Raw genomic sequence first — 15344 nt, 5'->3', positions numbered from 1 at the left:
GACATACAGTATACTTGTACACATTTTGAACATAATTCAGAAAATAAAATATGCTGTTATCTGGGGGAAATATATCAGTTTTTCATTTGGGAATACAGTAAATTATATCAACACATTTGGTCTGGATTAAATATATTTTCAAATATTTTCTGTCTTGGTCTGACAGAAAAACTGTGAATCCTCCTACACACTCCTCTCTCCTCAGTATCAAACCTGCCTCACCTCTTCTGCTGTCAAGCACGAGTACAAAACCTGCCATTGCTTCAAAAGAAAGATTCATGTACTGTAAGTAAGAATTACTGGATTTCTGCCTTGCTTTTTTTCTGTGTGTGTGTGTGTGTGTGTGTGTGTGTGTGTGTGTGTTTCTGAGAGCAAGTGGTGCTAGTCTATACCAGCCCCTGCAGGCCACTGCCTTGTCCATTGTGCCTTCAGTTTGCTGTCCGTCATCACTCCAACAATGTTTGACTGTGTGACCCCTATTGTCTCAAGGCAAGAGGCTGTGCGTATGTGCAGACAGATAAAGAGGCATGACTGACTCACACACACCCACAAATGAGACACAATGCAGGACCTTTTCTGAGGTTTTTCTGTAAGGCGATGTGAGGAATGACTCTCAAAGGCTTTGGGAACATTTTACAAGCGCAAACGACCTTCATTTGCCACTGTGCAGTTTTTCTTAATGGTGTGTTTCCCCACAGAAAAAGGACCTTTTTGCTTTGAAAGTGGATGTTTTAATACTCAAATGAGACTCAATAATAACAATGCAGTAATATCTGCATACTTTCCTGTAGATTTTCCTAATTTAAGACGATTAAGCATATAGATAACCCAGTGTAAACTTTTGCAAGTGCTTTGAAATTCTATGACTGGCCATGATGATGTAATGGATTTAATTTCATTTTTTTCTCCATAGACAGTAATTTCTCATTTTCTGCTTTGTGAGAAATGATAATGACTGTTATCTGAGCCAATAATGCATCTAATAAATCAGAAGTGCTAGGACTACAATTGTCATCCCCCAATTACAGCCTTAATGCTCAAATTAAAGACACATTGTTTATAAACCATGAGTAATATTCAGAGAAGTGCATTGAGATTAATTTGATCCTTAAATAAATCAGATTTATGAAAATGAGATAATGTGCACCCTTCTGTCACTGATGTTTTTCAAGAATTGAAATAAATTGATGTTGCTTTCACTAAAACATACTAATGTAACCTGAACTCAAAATAAATTGTGCTGATTCATCTCCTACTCTTGCTGTAAATTTGGTTTCAGATCTCCCAAAACTATCTCTTAAAGGGATCCCATTAAAAAATGGGAAAAACATTTCACTTTTACCAGAATTGGTAAATATTCCTTATCTTCTTTTTATCTGATTATACACAGACATTAATATAAATATTGTTACACACTCCAAACCTATCCCAGAATGCACTGTGTAATGAAAAGACCCTGTAAACACTATGCCACAGCTGTAACCTGCTTTCTCGAAGTTGTGTAGGCTTGCTAGCCACATTTCATCATCATGAATCACACCAAGCATACATAAAAAAGAGAGCCCCTCATTGAGTGCTTGAAAAGGTATTATTAGTTAGGTACTATTAGTTGGCTTGTACTTACCTCTGGAGAAGTTCTTGCTTGGACCAAATACTCTCTACCTTTTGAAAATGTCACAGAAATAGTAAATGCTTTGGGAAATACATTTATTTGCTTTCTTTAATTAATGACTGTCCACTGTTTGTGTGTGCCCACTGTATCTGCGACTCATTGGAAACACCTTTTTGAAATAACAAAGGTTGACAATGGCCTGTCCATCCACTGCTCCTTGAAACAAACTACAGTAAATAGCTTAAAACTGCCTTTATGAAACTCTGCCTTTGCCTAGACACATTTTCATATAGTTCTGTTTCCAATTAATATGAAGTCCATGTTATTATTTATCGTCTCTTTAGCTCTGATTTAATACCCACCAACTCCAGAATGCTACTTCATCAGCCACCACTCCGTAACTTTACCGTTGGTGATGTGTAGGTGGTGTACAGTGCAGTTTTTCAGAGCTTTATGGTTGGAAATGTTTGCCAACAAGAAACGATCCAAACAACGAGACTCAAACATGAAATGAAAACAAAGAGGCTCAAAAACTCAACAGAGCTGTGGCGATTGGTGATTCATAACTTCAGCACAATGAATGACCAGTTTACATTACACAGTCATTTGATTCAGTGTTAATATCAAAAATATAAATTAAAGCAGGTTTAAGGAAAACAAAGTGCCAGATAAACAGTTAAAACAGTATATGTCGATGCACAAAAACACACATTTTTCATACATTCTAAAGTGCTGTGATATATTTCTCCAACAATCATGTTGTCTTGTATCATTTGTCGACAAATGTTACAGCGAGGTTTGACAAGGTCTGTCACCATCACCACAGTCCTTACTTCATGTGTAATGTCAAAACATTTAACCGAGGAAAGAAATGAGATCACAGGGAGAAGTCCGAGTTTCTCACCCACTGACCATGCTCAGTTTGACAGCTGAATATTTTCACATCTTTTTGTGATCATAGTCTTAAATTGCAAAGTCTGTTTTTAGGTTTATATAAATAAAAAAGACCCATTTCACTGTAGGCTTTGCCCCACCACCCCAGAGACCCTTGTGTTCAAGTCCAGATTTCTGCATCTATCCAGTGAAACGATTTCACTTCTGTTTGTGAACTAACACTTCTCCCTTTAGTTTCAGCTACTATGTGTGCTTTTGATTCCACTCAATCTTCCTAAACACCACTCACCCAGTTCTGGTGTTTCAGGTGTCCTGTGTACTAACACTGTATCCCTTAAACTGCCACAGGTACCAACAACTTGGCATTTGTCCTTTGTGAATAGAGTAGGATTTACAGAACATTAATAAAATGCTGATTTAAGCTTTTAAATACAACTCACGTATGAATTATATGGCACAGCATTTGAAATTGTACCTGCTCACATGTTGAGAAAAAAATCATTTTCTGCATTGTGAGCATAGCCGGGTAGTAATTCTTCTTCAGTGTGTTACTTGTCAGTCCTTTCACCCTTTCTCCGTGACTGAGATTTTATTACTACTAACATCTTCACCAAGCAGATATTCATAAATTCAACTCATTTAGCCTCATACACAGTCCAATCAGCTAATGACAAAGCTGAAGCTTTTAAATGATGAATTTGATTTTAATCAGATTTCTTCTAATATTTGGGTATAAAGCCTTCTCTAATTTAGTTGAGGCAAACTGTTCTGACACGAAGAACAAGGAGCCAATTTACAGAGTGTGGTTCAATCTCAAATGAGATTAGCCAGACTGGAGGTCGTCTCTCTGCGACCCTGACGGTCCATGTGTCCAGAAACAGTGAAGATATTCAAAACCTGGTCCACCAATCTTCGTCCATGCCTTGTCCTTTCAAGCAGGACAACCACAACAGAGTATATCCCAACGCCCACAACCGCTGCCCCCCCTCCAGCAAGCAAAACCACTCCAGAGATGTACATGTCATTAAGGGCTTGGCCAGGCTTTGGCATGTGGTTAGCCAGGGCTAGATGTAGTAGAACCCCTCCACAAATCAGCAATGACAGCCCAGTAATCAAAACCACAAGGAGATCCGATAAACCACCACTTTTCAGCATGTCAATCCGCTGTCGGCTCCTAATGCAATTCATGTCCTGCACAGCCGAGCTCAGCAGTTGCTTGAGCAGGACTCCCAAGGCTAGCAGGCAGAGGGCCGTGCCTGCCCCGAGCCGCCATTCACTTGAGACGCTGGTGGTGGTGGATAGAAGACCGACACCACCCAACCCACAGCCCAGGATTAAAAGTACAGCCACGCAGTAGCAGAGCAAGGACTTCCCAGGATCTCTGAACCACCATAGTTCCACTTGCTCCTCCAGGATGCTGTGTTGAATCCGCTGTGGGTCTGCTGGACCATTTAGGCCAAGCTCAGGGCCTCTGGGACCCCTCAGGGGGGCAAAGTTGTCCAATTCAGGCATCCTGATGACACTTCCACTCTTCTGAATAAGGGCGCCACCACCACAGAAAAGACAGAATCCACGTGATAATCCTTATTTTATTCACCAAGAGTTACCACAAGTCAGGAGCCAGGACCAGCAGAAAGTTCAAGAAGTTTATCCTGAAAATCTAAAAAGGTGGCTTGAGTTGCTGGCAAATATAAAGAGGAAATGAATGTAAAGCACCAAATATACTAAAACACTTGACTGAACTCAGTGTATTGTAGTTTCATCCTCCGTGGCCTAGATAGCAAAGTTCCACAACATCAGTTTAGTTCTCTTGGTGCCGTGTGAATGATTATAGCTCACACTGAGTGAATCTTCCTTACAGCTTCAACATCCAATGCAAAGAACCCAAACATCCACTGAATGTCTGGTTTTGCAGGATGGCAGCAGTCACCTGGAATAGAAGACAGATATAACAGGGTTTGTACAGTGTGTAATTCTGCTTGCTGTATACAGTATACAGTGTAGGAACATTTGCTCGGGGGTACACTCTCTGCCATTAGAGGCTCTCCAACTTTGTTAACTCATAAGAGATATATCCACGGTTTGTTTGGCTCAGTCATCTGCACACATTTAGCAAATATATAATAATATGTCCCATGTATGAACATACTGCTAACATGTGTTAAACTGGTTACATTAAATAAATAGTGCACTTGGTTCTTGTTCTTTTCTATGCTAAAATAACTTGTTCTTTTTTTATGTGTTGGGTCTTAACCAGACCGGAAATTACAACACAGAAATGGACACAGGCTTAAACTGCAATGTGAAACCTATCATTGTGCCTAGCTGTGCTTGACATCAAGTTACACAAACTGGTTTTTACCTGAGCACTAAAATTTGGACTTTAAACCGTCTTTGTTCTGACCACTCAAGGCTCTCTGAACAAAGAGTGCAGTTTAAACATGTTTGTTTTTTGTCACAACCTGGAAAATGTGAACTGTGCAAGCAAAGTTAAAGAGTAACTTTGCAGCCACAAAAAAATCCTGACCTTAACTTGCTATACCGATGTAGAAGTGCACCTGCAGTGTTTGTTCAGCGCATGCAGGGTGTGGTGAGAAATCCAATAAAGATCTGTGAAACAGTATTACTTAGTTTCGTGTCAAGTTACTCTTGTGTATCTTTGCAGTATGTGGTGCACACAAACCCACACAGACACACAATTTTTCTTAAACACCCAAACTTGCTGTTTTGACTGTGTAAAAAAACTTGGTTTACTGACACGCAGCCTTTTCTGTCTCTCATTATCGCTATGCTAATGAGTTGCCACTACTGGGTGGCAATAAAACAAGCATCAGCTGCTGATAGAATAAACAATGCCCATCCAAACACATCCGCACAAACAGCTAATACACAAATGTAAATTATCCTCCTCTCATCCCCTCAAACACACACCCACACTCGCTCACTTGATGAATCCGCGGATTTGAACTCTCTCTCAAGTCCATTTAATCTTCTGTTCTTCCGAATGTGTCTATACTCTCCTGCTGTACTGGTAAATGTTATATCACATAATATAAATTCTCATTTTACCTGCCAATTCCATTCTTTTCATATTCTGTTCTATTCCTGCACCTTACCTTTACCTTACCGCAGCATATTTAATCTCTCTTGTCTGTAACCTCATCACACCCCCATAACGCAATCATGTAAACATATACAGCACACACACACGCACAAACAAACACCTTCAAGGTTATGGCTGTCGACAGCTTGTCTTTTAAAACCTGTCAGCGGCTTTATTTCTATCAAAGTCAGCAGTGTGCGGCACAAGCCCACGCACCGACACAAGCTGACAGGAGTTACAGCTTGTCCTCACCGGCCGTGGATTTCGCTAACACAAACACCGCTTTGCAAAATAAATAAAATTTAAAAAAAAAATCTGTCAATCTGAACAAGTAGAACATGATCTCACATTCAGGCTCGAAATCTTGTTTTTTTTTTTTGTTTTGTTATTGTTGTTTTTTAAACCCATGGCACCTCCAGAAACCAGTTTACATATATATATATATATGAAGTGACAGAAACAAATTCCTATCAGATTTTTCCACCTGTTTAGAAAAGACTATAAGCTAAGTGCAAGATTACATTTCCTATTAGTGTGGACAGGTATTGCCATGCGCTGAGGCAGAGCAGTGACACGGCGAGATATGAGGTGCATACTCAAGGTGTGAAATGAAGAGTGAGGTAATTACAGCAGAGAAGGAGGGGTGTTTATTGGCAACATGCTGTCCTGGAAGCTTTTCACATCCTGTATCTGATGGATGATTGTGTGTGTGTGTGTGTGTATGTGTGTGTGTGTGTGTGTGTGTGTGTGCATTTTGCAGGAGTGAAAAGTTGTAAATGAGGTAAAAGGTGAGGATATGTGGGTGAGGATGTGTGTTGGTATGTGTGTGTGTTCACTTGTGATGCAATTGTGATATTTCAGAAAGACTGACATAAAGGTGCACTATTGTGTGTGTGTGTGTGTTTGTTGAGTCACTAATTAATCCCAGCTGGTTTGAGCTCAGTGTCACTGACAGGTAGCACCACAGAAATAGCACAGTAATTGAGGTGTGTGTCTGTATGTTTTTTGTGTGTCTGTAGTTGAGGTGCCAAAAGGTGTTAGGGTGACAAAAACAATATCTGTGACAGTCCACCGTTGTCCACCTCTGTCTTATTAAGACTTTGAAATGATCACTTTCCTTCATCCAGAACAACACATGAGAGATTATTTGCCGTTTCATTAGCTCACAGTAAAGTGAAGCAAGGACACAATTCAGCGAAAGGCAATGACACGCAACAAAGATCATGAGTGGAACCCTTAACAACACGAGTATATCTTACTCCATGTTGTTGTTCTTCACACTCTGATATCGATGTACACACACAGAACCACTGGACTGTGTCTGCCTTTCCTCTTTTATCACTTATATGACCTCTAGACTGTCATATCAGCTGTGTCATATTGGCCTCATAAATATCTTTACAAAAGCACTGACTCACTGCTTCACTCTCCACTGGTCTTTTTTAAGTAATAGAAAACTGGTACGGGGACATAAACAATTTACACAAGGACCACAGCTCTCTGGTCATCTGGAATTAAAGTCACTAAGAGAGCCTTTACGCTGTGTGATTTTGGGTTGACAATCGTAAACGCTTCACTCGGCAGAGACTGGGGATGTTCTCCTGGCTTTCGTTGCTGAAACTGTTTGGAAACAATTAGAGATTTTTTTGTTTGTTTGTTTTAAACCCTGCATTGCAGAACCAATGCAAAGTCTTCAGGGAGGTGACATGTTGAAGTCACGTGCTTGTACACAATGTCATAATGTTGTTCAGGACATCCATTTTAATGCTTTAAATAGCCTCAGTGATTCGCTAGGCCTATATGTCTGTAAAAGGAGAATGAGGAGAAAGCATTGTTTCAGGTAAGGCGTGTCCTTGAAGTAGGGGGCAAACGCTGTGTTACGTTGCAACTACTTTGCATTTAGAAATCCCCAGACGACTTGTTGGAAATGAGATCTCTGATCTGCCTACAAACCAACCAATCAGAATGATTGACATGAAACGATGCAGCGCAACATTTCATGTGCATAATTTTTCAATAATTTTCAAGGGAAAAAAAAAAAAGACAAAAAATACGTTTTTGGTACAAATATGAAACCCCTGTGGAGTTGTGCCGGTGCTGGTGGATGATTTGATGATGTGATGATGTGCCTCTGCTTTCATTTACTTCATTCTATTTACATCGTAAAAAAAACATGTTTTTATCAGACCTGTCTTGCACAGGGTAACGTGAAATGAATTATTATATATTATATTACATACATAATTGTTGTTGCTCAATCTTAAGGTGCCTGAATGAAACATTTCAGCCCTCCACACCTGTGCACTAAAAGCTTCTTGTACATTATGTGTAATGATGCATCTTCACACCTTAGCTGTGAATTTTCACACAACTCCCACATAGTTCTTTGCATATTCATAAAATATGGATCCACCAGTGTGCTACTGTATCTCACTGTAAAAGCGAAACATTGAAAAACAGAGTTATTGATGATCCACTTTATACCTTCATTTGGCCTATTTAGAGATATTTGGATTGACAGTTGAATGTGGCAGTAACTTACCCAACAAGAGCTGATCTTATATCAGCATATTTAACTGGCTAAAGGATTTTACAGAGGCTATAGGCACGAGTGATCATTATCACAATTTATATGAAATAGATATTTGAAGAAGCGTGCTTGGATGCTCAACCATGTAGTTGAAACTAAAACGACTGAAGACAGACTGACGCTAACAGCCCAAACATCCTGTGTTATGCAAATGCAGGCAATGTAATGATGAAAATCCCAACGATGATCGTAAACCTTGGACACTGAGTACCATTCTCTGTCTTTCTCTCTCTGTATCTGCCCCATCTAAGTTTTCAGCCTGCAAGGTCACCAGAGGAGCTGTGCTTTGGAGTATAAAACACTATACTGCACTCCAATTACCTGGGAAGCTTTGGGACTCCGGTATTCCCCCCTCTGTTATGTCATCCCGCTGAATTCATTTCACTGGCCATTAGTGTCCCATTTTATTGTTGATTCGTGATCTTTTTAAAATCGGTTGTCTGGCATTACATGCTAATCAGAATGCCAGATATCGGAGTCAGTTTGAACAACATCCAGTGAGAGTGGAGAATCTTGCTTCTTGTAAAAACTGCAGGGACTCAGGTGGGCTTTTTAGTCAGGTAAATGAAACCGCAAATGCCTTCACATGAAGCAGATGTTGGACCAGTTAGCAGAGGTTTAATGCAGGATGTTAGAGCTTGGTATACATGCACACCCAAAGAAGCTCTGACTAGAGTCCCACATGTATTTCTTTTTGGTGTCAGGCAAAATCGTCTTCTTCAGGTTTGAAAAACACAATGAAAGTGTCTCTTATTGTAAAAAAATCCCTCCCGCATATTGATTTGCAAGTAAAAATGGCAATACTTTTGCCAGCCAATTGCAGCTGTTCTTTCTGTAATTAATTTTGATCACAGAGGCCAAGAGGGAAAAGAAAGCGTGAGGCTTACAAGGAAACATTCGCGGTGTTCAGAACAACTTTGCCAACACTTTCCTTCAGCATATTTAGATGTGTCATCTTGTGTCAGGCACAATTTAGGGGAGGAAAAAACGAGGCCCTTCAGGTCCTGCTGCTGAATTCCCCGCTGTGCCCGTTTTAATCCAAGAGCCTTCGGTTGGGCTGAAGGGGAGTCCACAGGGGACAAGACGATGTGTTGCTGTGGTGACAAAGCAATACTCTCCTCCGCTCTCCTTCCTGTCTCACCCCTGCTCATACACACACGCACCCCTTCCTCTAGTCAGGCGTTGATTCTCTCGGCGTCCCCACAGGCGAGGAGAGGGGTCAGGGTTGGCTCCATCTGTCTATGTGATGGGCACCGGTGCCAAGCGCTACGGGGGCTGGAAGGAGAGGAAAGAAAGCTCGTGTGGAGTGGGACGGTAACGGATGTTTCTGAGCTGTCATCTGGGAACGGGGCAGAGGGCTGAAGCTGGAGATGGGGAGAGGGAATGGGATAGGGATAAGGTGGTTAGAGGAGAGAGGAGCTGAGGATGGAGGAATAGACTCTGGGCTAGGGATGGTGCTGAGACTTCATTGCTGTTCTTGGGTTTGCAAGTGTGGCTGACAAAGAGAAATGATGCTGAATAGGTTTTTATGCAGACTAGATGGATATTTCTTTCTTCTCTTACAGTCACAATGGACAGCAGAGGCACCCAGGGAGCCTCACTCTGTCTGGAAACACAGAGGAAACAATGGCCGAGTCAGTGTCACTGTCCTCGCTCTGTCAGGGATCACAAGGGAAAACCTAAGACAGAAAGAGAAAGAAAGACCTTTACATCAGCTGCACATAGTGTACTATAAACTCACCCCTATGGCTCACTTTAGCAGGGATAACATGTTGACTCCTGCCCTGTTCTGTCAATGAATTACAGCTTATATCCCTCCAACAGCAACAGCATCATTTCATTCAAATCTCAGAGATGCTTCATCTCTGGAAATTGATGAATGATTAGTCTTTTATCGCATCGTCTGATTTATAAACGCAATCAAAATGAGAGCCACTTAAACTTTAAAAAAAGGGAAGGGATGCACAGATGTTCCCCTTTACTGGAATCATTTAAAAGTTGCAGCCGCAGCCAATAACTAATAACTGGTGACTCCCTGACTTTTCTTTTAGTACCACCATGAGGTTTACATTTGTAGTTATCAATGATAATTTCCAAGAAATTTGGTAAAGATTTTATTCCCCTTGGGAAGAATTATAAACACTTTGTGAATCTTCCAGTCATTGAACCAATCGGCTATCATCTGTCAGCCATTTAAACTCTGGGGCCAACAGTCAGTGTTTCTGGGCTTCTAGTGTAGCCAGCGGATATCTGGAAAAACGATAACAGATATCCAGGCCAAGGTTTTCCTCTGAAGTCCAATTAGCAACTTGATACACAAGAATGGCAAGAAATACACATTTCTGCTAAACAGATATCTGCATGTGATTGCAGATAACTTTGAAAAAATGCTACTAAAAAGCCAAAATCACCATTAAATGATTTTCGATGACCTTAAAGATTGCATTTCAGCAAATGCATTCCACCTGTTTTGCTCTCCACATGGACTGCTACAACCTAAGCCTGCTTAAAAGTGACGAAAGTCAATACTACTTGGACTATGAACGGAAACCATAACCAAAATGTTTGGTCTCTCACCTACAGATTCAGCATTTCTATGCAGTTATCTGTTATATAAAGCTGATGAACAATCTGACTCTACAATGAATGACACCATCAGGATACAGCTTACTGTAGTTTGGTTTATGACCAAATCTAAATTAATGACACTCCCATCAGCCTTGCCTGTACTTTGCACTAGTAGATGTTAGCAGGCTTAAATAGTTAACAAGGTAAACGTTATACCTGCTTCAGTATTGTCATTGTGAACATGTTAGTATGCTGCATACTGGATTGGATGTAGACTCTTAACGGTCAATGATATTTCTGGAGACTTTAAACGAACCCCTCCCATTTCAATTCTCCCTCTTACTCTCTGGCTGCTGGTTTAATTCCACTCTTTCTGAGCGAGCTCATTTCTCAGCTTATGGCACAACATCACCCCGACCGGCACGACCAGCCAAGACCTGCCCCCCTGACACCCCCTTATCCACATACAAACACACACACTCATCCCCATCTGTTTTCCCTCCTTATCTCCCAAGCCTTCCACACCTTCCTTACTTTGTTCTACCTCGCTCCTCTTCTCATCTCTCTCACCCCCAATAGTCCTTTATCTGGCTAACTTCTTATTTCTCCAATCTGCTGTCTGCTCTGGTGTTTTGGTGTCGGTGAGAGAGCTGTGTGTATGGGGTTGGGGGGAGGGGGGATTACTTGTCTTTGCCTCAGATTCCCCTCTGGCTCCAGGTAATGCTGCCTGACTCAAAGCCCCTGTGGCATAATGCATGCAAGCACATATACACAGCATGCTGCACCTGCCTCATGCTGTGGTGTTTACACTGTTTTCTCAGCGAGATTGTGGTGTCATTACCCCCTCATTCCCTCATGTATCTACTCCCCAGCATTAGAAATCCATCTATTCATCAACGTCGGTAAAATTCCCCAGCATTGTTAACCCCAAACACAAACACACAGTAACAATATAGGCGCAGTTAAAATATGATTCATGAAAATGTACATTTTCTGTCTGTTATCTGATATGGCATATGGCATTTCCCTCTTTTTAAATAGAGTTTCCTCCTCTCACACTGCTGTTGACACAAAATGTACCGCTAACTACGTCAGGAGCCAGATGGGGCTAGGCCCAACTCAAAATGTCTTGAATGTTTCTGCTTCCGTCAAACATTCTTCATTACCAAACAAGAGTAAAGATTTATTTTTTTCTTTGGGAAGTTGGAGGAAGTTAACTGAATGACATGTAAAATGAATAAGCTGTGTCTGCCCCTGCATTGGATGAGTGACTGTTGATTTAAAAAGTAAAACCTCTGGACAGCCAGCTGCTTTCCTCTGTCATGCACAGCTGCAATATTAAAACGCTAATCAAATCACCAATTAACATGCTGGTCCCCTTCTGCTTCACTCCTGCTGACGATGGAAAAGAGGCTACCTTTTCTCTTTTTTTTTTTCTTCAGTCTGTTTTTTTAACCCTCCTCCTTTCCTCTTGTGGGTTCAGAGGTGATATTCAGCATATTCTAATTTGATATCGGCTGTCTGGTGATAATGACTGTAATGAATGAGATGGCTGGCTCGATGTCTGGCTGTCTATCTTATTTGTTGACTACCTGAAGTGACATCTCGAGACTACTCTTTGTGATTCATGTTGAAAAAAAATGCTGGTGTTTTTAGCCGTGTGTATTACAGTGAAATTTTGTAGAGACATTTAGGTTCCCCAGAAAATGAAGCCTACTGACTCTGTTGATTTTTTATTTTTTTTCCTCCCTTCCACCACGAGGTTGACATTTGTGGTTTAAGTAATTTGGTACAGGTATTCACATTTGTTTCCTTTTGTATAGTGATTGATATCACTCTAAGCTAGAGGCTAAAATCAGCCACTAATAACCTTAGCTTAGCACAAAGAGTAAGAAAAGTGCTTGGCACTGTTGAAAGGTAACAAAATCTCCCTAAAGCTCAGTAATTAATATGTTACGTCTCATTTGTTTAACTTGTACAAAAACCAAGGTGTGAAAAAAAAAAGCAATTCGTTACTTTATAAGAGCTTATGTGCCAGACTATTACTTGGCTTATGGACCCGTAACTTCCTGGTTGCCTAGCAACTGGTCCTGACCAAGAAACAGATCAGCCAAATACCTGCAAAACTAATGACTTTCCCATCAGCCTCAGCTGCACTTTGTGTTTAGTGCTAATTAGCAAATGTTAGCTTTCACACAAGCTCAGCTAAGACAGTGAGCATGCCAGGCGAACACTACACCTGCTAAACATCAGCGTAGTATTGCTGTTAGCTGAATAACGTTAGCGTTAAGCACTCCGGCCTCCCAAAGCTGCTAGCGTGGCTGTGAAGTGAACATTTTTGCACAGAGCAGCTTAAAGTTATGTTTAGCATTTTCAGACAGGTAGGCTCGAAGAGAGTATGGCTTTCCTCAACACAAAAAAATGTCTATGTAATCTTTTACCAACTTCTCATTACACTGAATTTGTTGAACTGAATTGATTATGCTTAGAGGTGGATACATTATATGCCCAGGGACAGAGGTGGACGCAGTCAGTACAGCTGCTATTGATGTCACCGTACATGCCTGACACTGTGTATCTGCTGACTGTGAAACAAAACGCCTCTCGGGGGTTTTTAAGATTCTGGCCTACTCTCTGCTCCACTCTTTGTCTGGCATCCATGTCACACACACACACACACACACACTTCACACACATATACACATTTACAAACACACACCCAGCTCACCTATACAGAGCTCTCATATAACTCTCTTCCACTTTGCACGGTCATCTACAGACACAAGCACTGACTCACTTTGTTCTCTTCCTCCTGCTCTTTCATCCAGCTCTCCGCGTTGACTTCAGGCCCTTTTCTAATGAGGTCTATCACATGTTGTTTTCAGCCTGACTTGTTCATAAGAGTTAGACCTCATCTTAAAAGATTTCTAAAGTATATCTGGAGTGGTGAGAGTGACAGCATGTAACCTACTTCAAATGCCCTGTCATGACTCATCTTCAGTCTTCAGTTACAACAGATCTATATGACCAAAGTGGCACATGGGGTCATGCCTGAGCAGCCTATTGATCGCTTCCAATCGCAATAATTTGAATACAGCGATCGACAAAACGTCCGCTTTCTGTGGTTTATGAATTTTCCACAGTGCAGCAAGGCTGATCTCAGAGTATATGACAGTAGCTCTATGTATTGATGAGTTACAGTGCATTAAGTTCACTGCACTTCTGCCAGTGTGTGGTAAACTGTCAGCATATTTTACTTCCTTGTTTTTTAGCTGAAGCAAAACAGGCAGGTCCAGAACACACATATTACAGGTGACAATACACTTCTGCTTTGGCAGATTAAATCAAAATTCCTAGAAGATAACAAGAAGTTACAAATGAATTAACATTAACATGTGTTGGAGGTTAATGCTACTGAAATTACAGTCTTGTCTGCTAGAAGTATGATGGGGTTAAACAAAACTTAAAAATATAACCAAATTATCTGTCTATTATATATAATATACTGGTTAAATAATGCATATATATATATATATATAAGATGTCACTAGTATTTTACAGAAAAATGCAATGTTTATGTATTGTCTTATTATATATATATTATTATCTATATATATATATATATATATTATATATATTATCTATATCAGTAGGTAAGTTCAATATAAACTCATTTGGCTATTGATTACCAAATACAGGCTGCATAAGCTCCTAGAAGAGTGATAGGCTTGATTGATCTGGTAGCCTATTAATTGTTATTACTTTATTATTTAAAGGGAGGGAACATGCATAATTAAGCAGACAGAAACTGCTCACAAATAAGTTTGGAATGAAAATGAAGAAAAACGATCAATAAAACGAAAAGCTGTTTGATTTTTAAAAAGTTGTAACGGAGCAGCTCCTGTCTTATCTTACCTGTGCGCTCAGCTGCTCAGACGGGGCTCTTCTGTTCCGTATCGTGTCGGTCTATTTAGCCTCTTCTCCTAATTCCCAGGCTGTGTCCACGGTTACAAAGTCTTTACACCACCAAACAGTGCCTTCATGCCTTCATTCTTTCACCCCTTTTCGGATCAAAGTGTCCAGAGTAACACGATGGGAGCTGCTGAAGGTGCTCTGCTTCCTGCCTCCGCTCTCTCTGTAGCCCTTCAGTCTCTCTGCCTCTCCACCGGACGGACTTTCCCCGTTTAATGCAGGTGTGGCCGCGCACGGCGGCAGGGGACGCCGATGGGAGGGGACAGAGAGTCGGTGGAACGACCTCCGCACCGCCGTGGATCCCCGTGGGGAACCGCAGCACATGACATGGGGTACGACAGCTCTAATAAATAAAATCCACACTGTCATTATGATATCCGCCGATGGGCTGAATGCTCATCTGTTTTACACAGCAGAAGTGGTTTAACCCATCCGGTCTCTAAGGAGAATAAAAATGCAATTTATCCCCGTGCAAAGCTCATCAATAACGCCTATAGGCTTTATTGATTGAGTGATATAATATGAATATAGTCATCACTGATTACCAATGAGGTCATAACACTTGGTTACTGCATTGTTTATTATCCTTTCACAGACACATAACC

General features: G+C 40.9%; 1 protein-coding gene across 6 annotated transcripts; it reads right to left on the bottom strand.

Moving 5' to 3' along the window:
* Positions 1 to 1690: 1690 nt before the first annotated feature.
* tmem125a (transmembrane protein 125a) lies at positions 1691 to 15114 on the bottom strand. Of its 6 annotated transcripts, XM_019265274.2 has the most exons (4): positions 14683 to 15114; positions 9763 to 9878; positions 8521 to 9563; positions 1691 to 4436 (listed from the first exon to the last, which is right to left on the bottom strand). In XM_019265274.2, exon 4 carries the CDS (start codon positions 4016 to 4018, stop codon positions 3320 to 3322), a length of 699 nt encoding a protein of 232 aa, XP_019120819.1. In that variant the 5' UTR covers positions 4019 to 4436; positions 8521 to 9563; positions 9763 to 9878; positions 14683 to 15114; the 3' UTR covers positions 1691 to 3319. The 6 variants fall into 6 exon arrangements, with proteins under 6 accessions (XP_019120819.1, XP_010729247.1, XP_019120818.1 ...); XM_010730945.3 differs by having other exon boundaries at positions 8521 to 9878; XM_019265273.2 differs by having other exon boundaries at positions 9087 to 9878.
* Between the last annotated feature and the right edge of the window lie 230 nt (positions 15115 to 15344).

This window comes from Larimichthys crocea, chromosome XVII, assembly GCF_000972845.2.
Source record: "Larimichthys crocea isolate SSNF chromosome XVII, L_crocea_2.0, whole genome shotgun sequence".
Lineage (NCBI taxonomy): Eukaryota > Metazoa > Chordata > Actinopteri > Sciaenidae > Larimichthys > Larimichthys crocea.
Note: the sequence above shows the minus strand (reverse complement) of the source record. Positions and strands in the feature narration are given on the sequence as shown.

Bases quoted from the DNA above. Each gene is read 5' to 3' on its own strand.
- tmem125a (XM_010730945.3), bottom strand. From the start codon at position 4,018: ATGCCTGAATTGGACAACTTTGCCCCCCTGAGGGGTCCCAGAGGCCCT.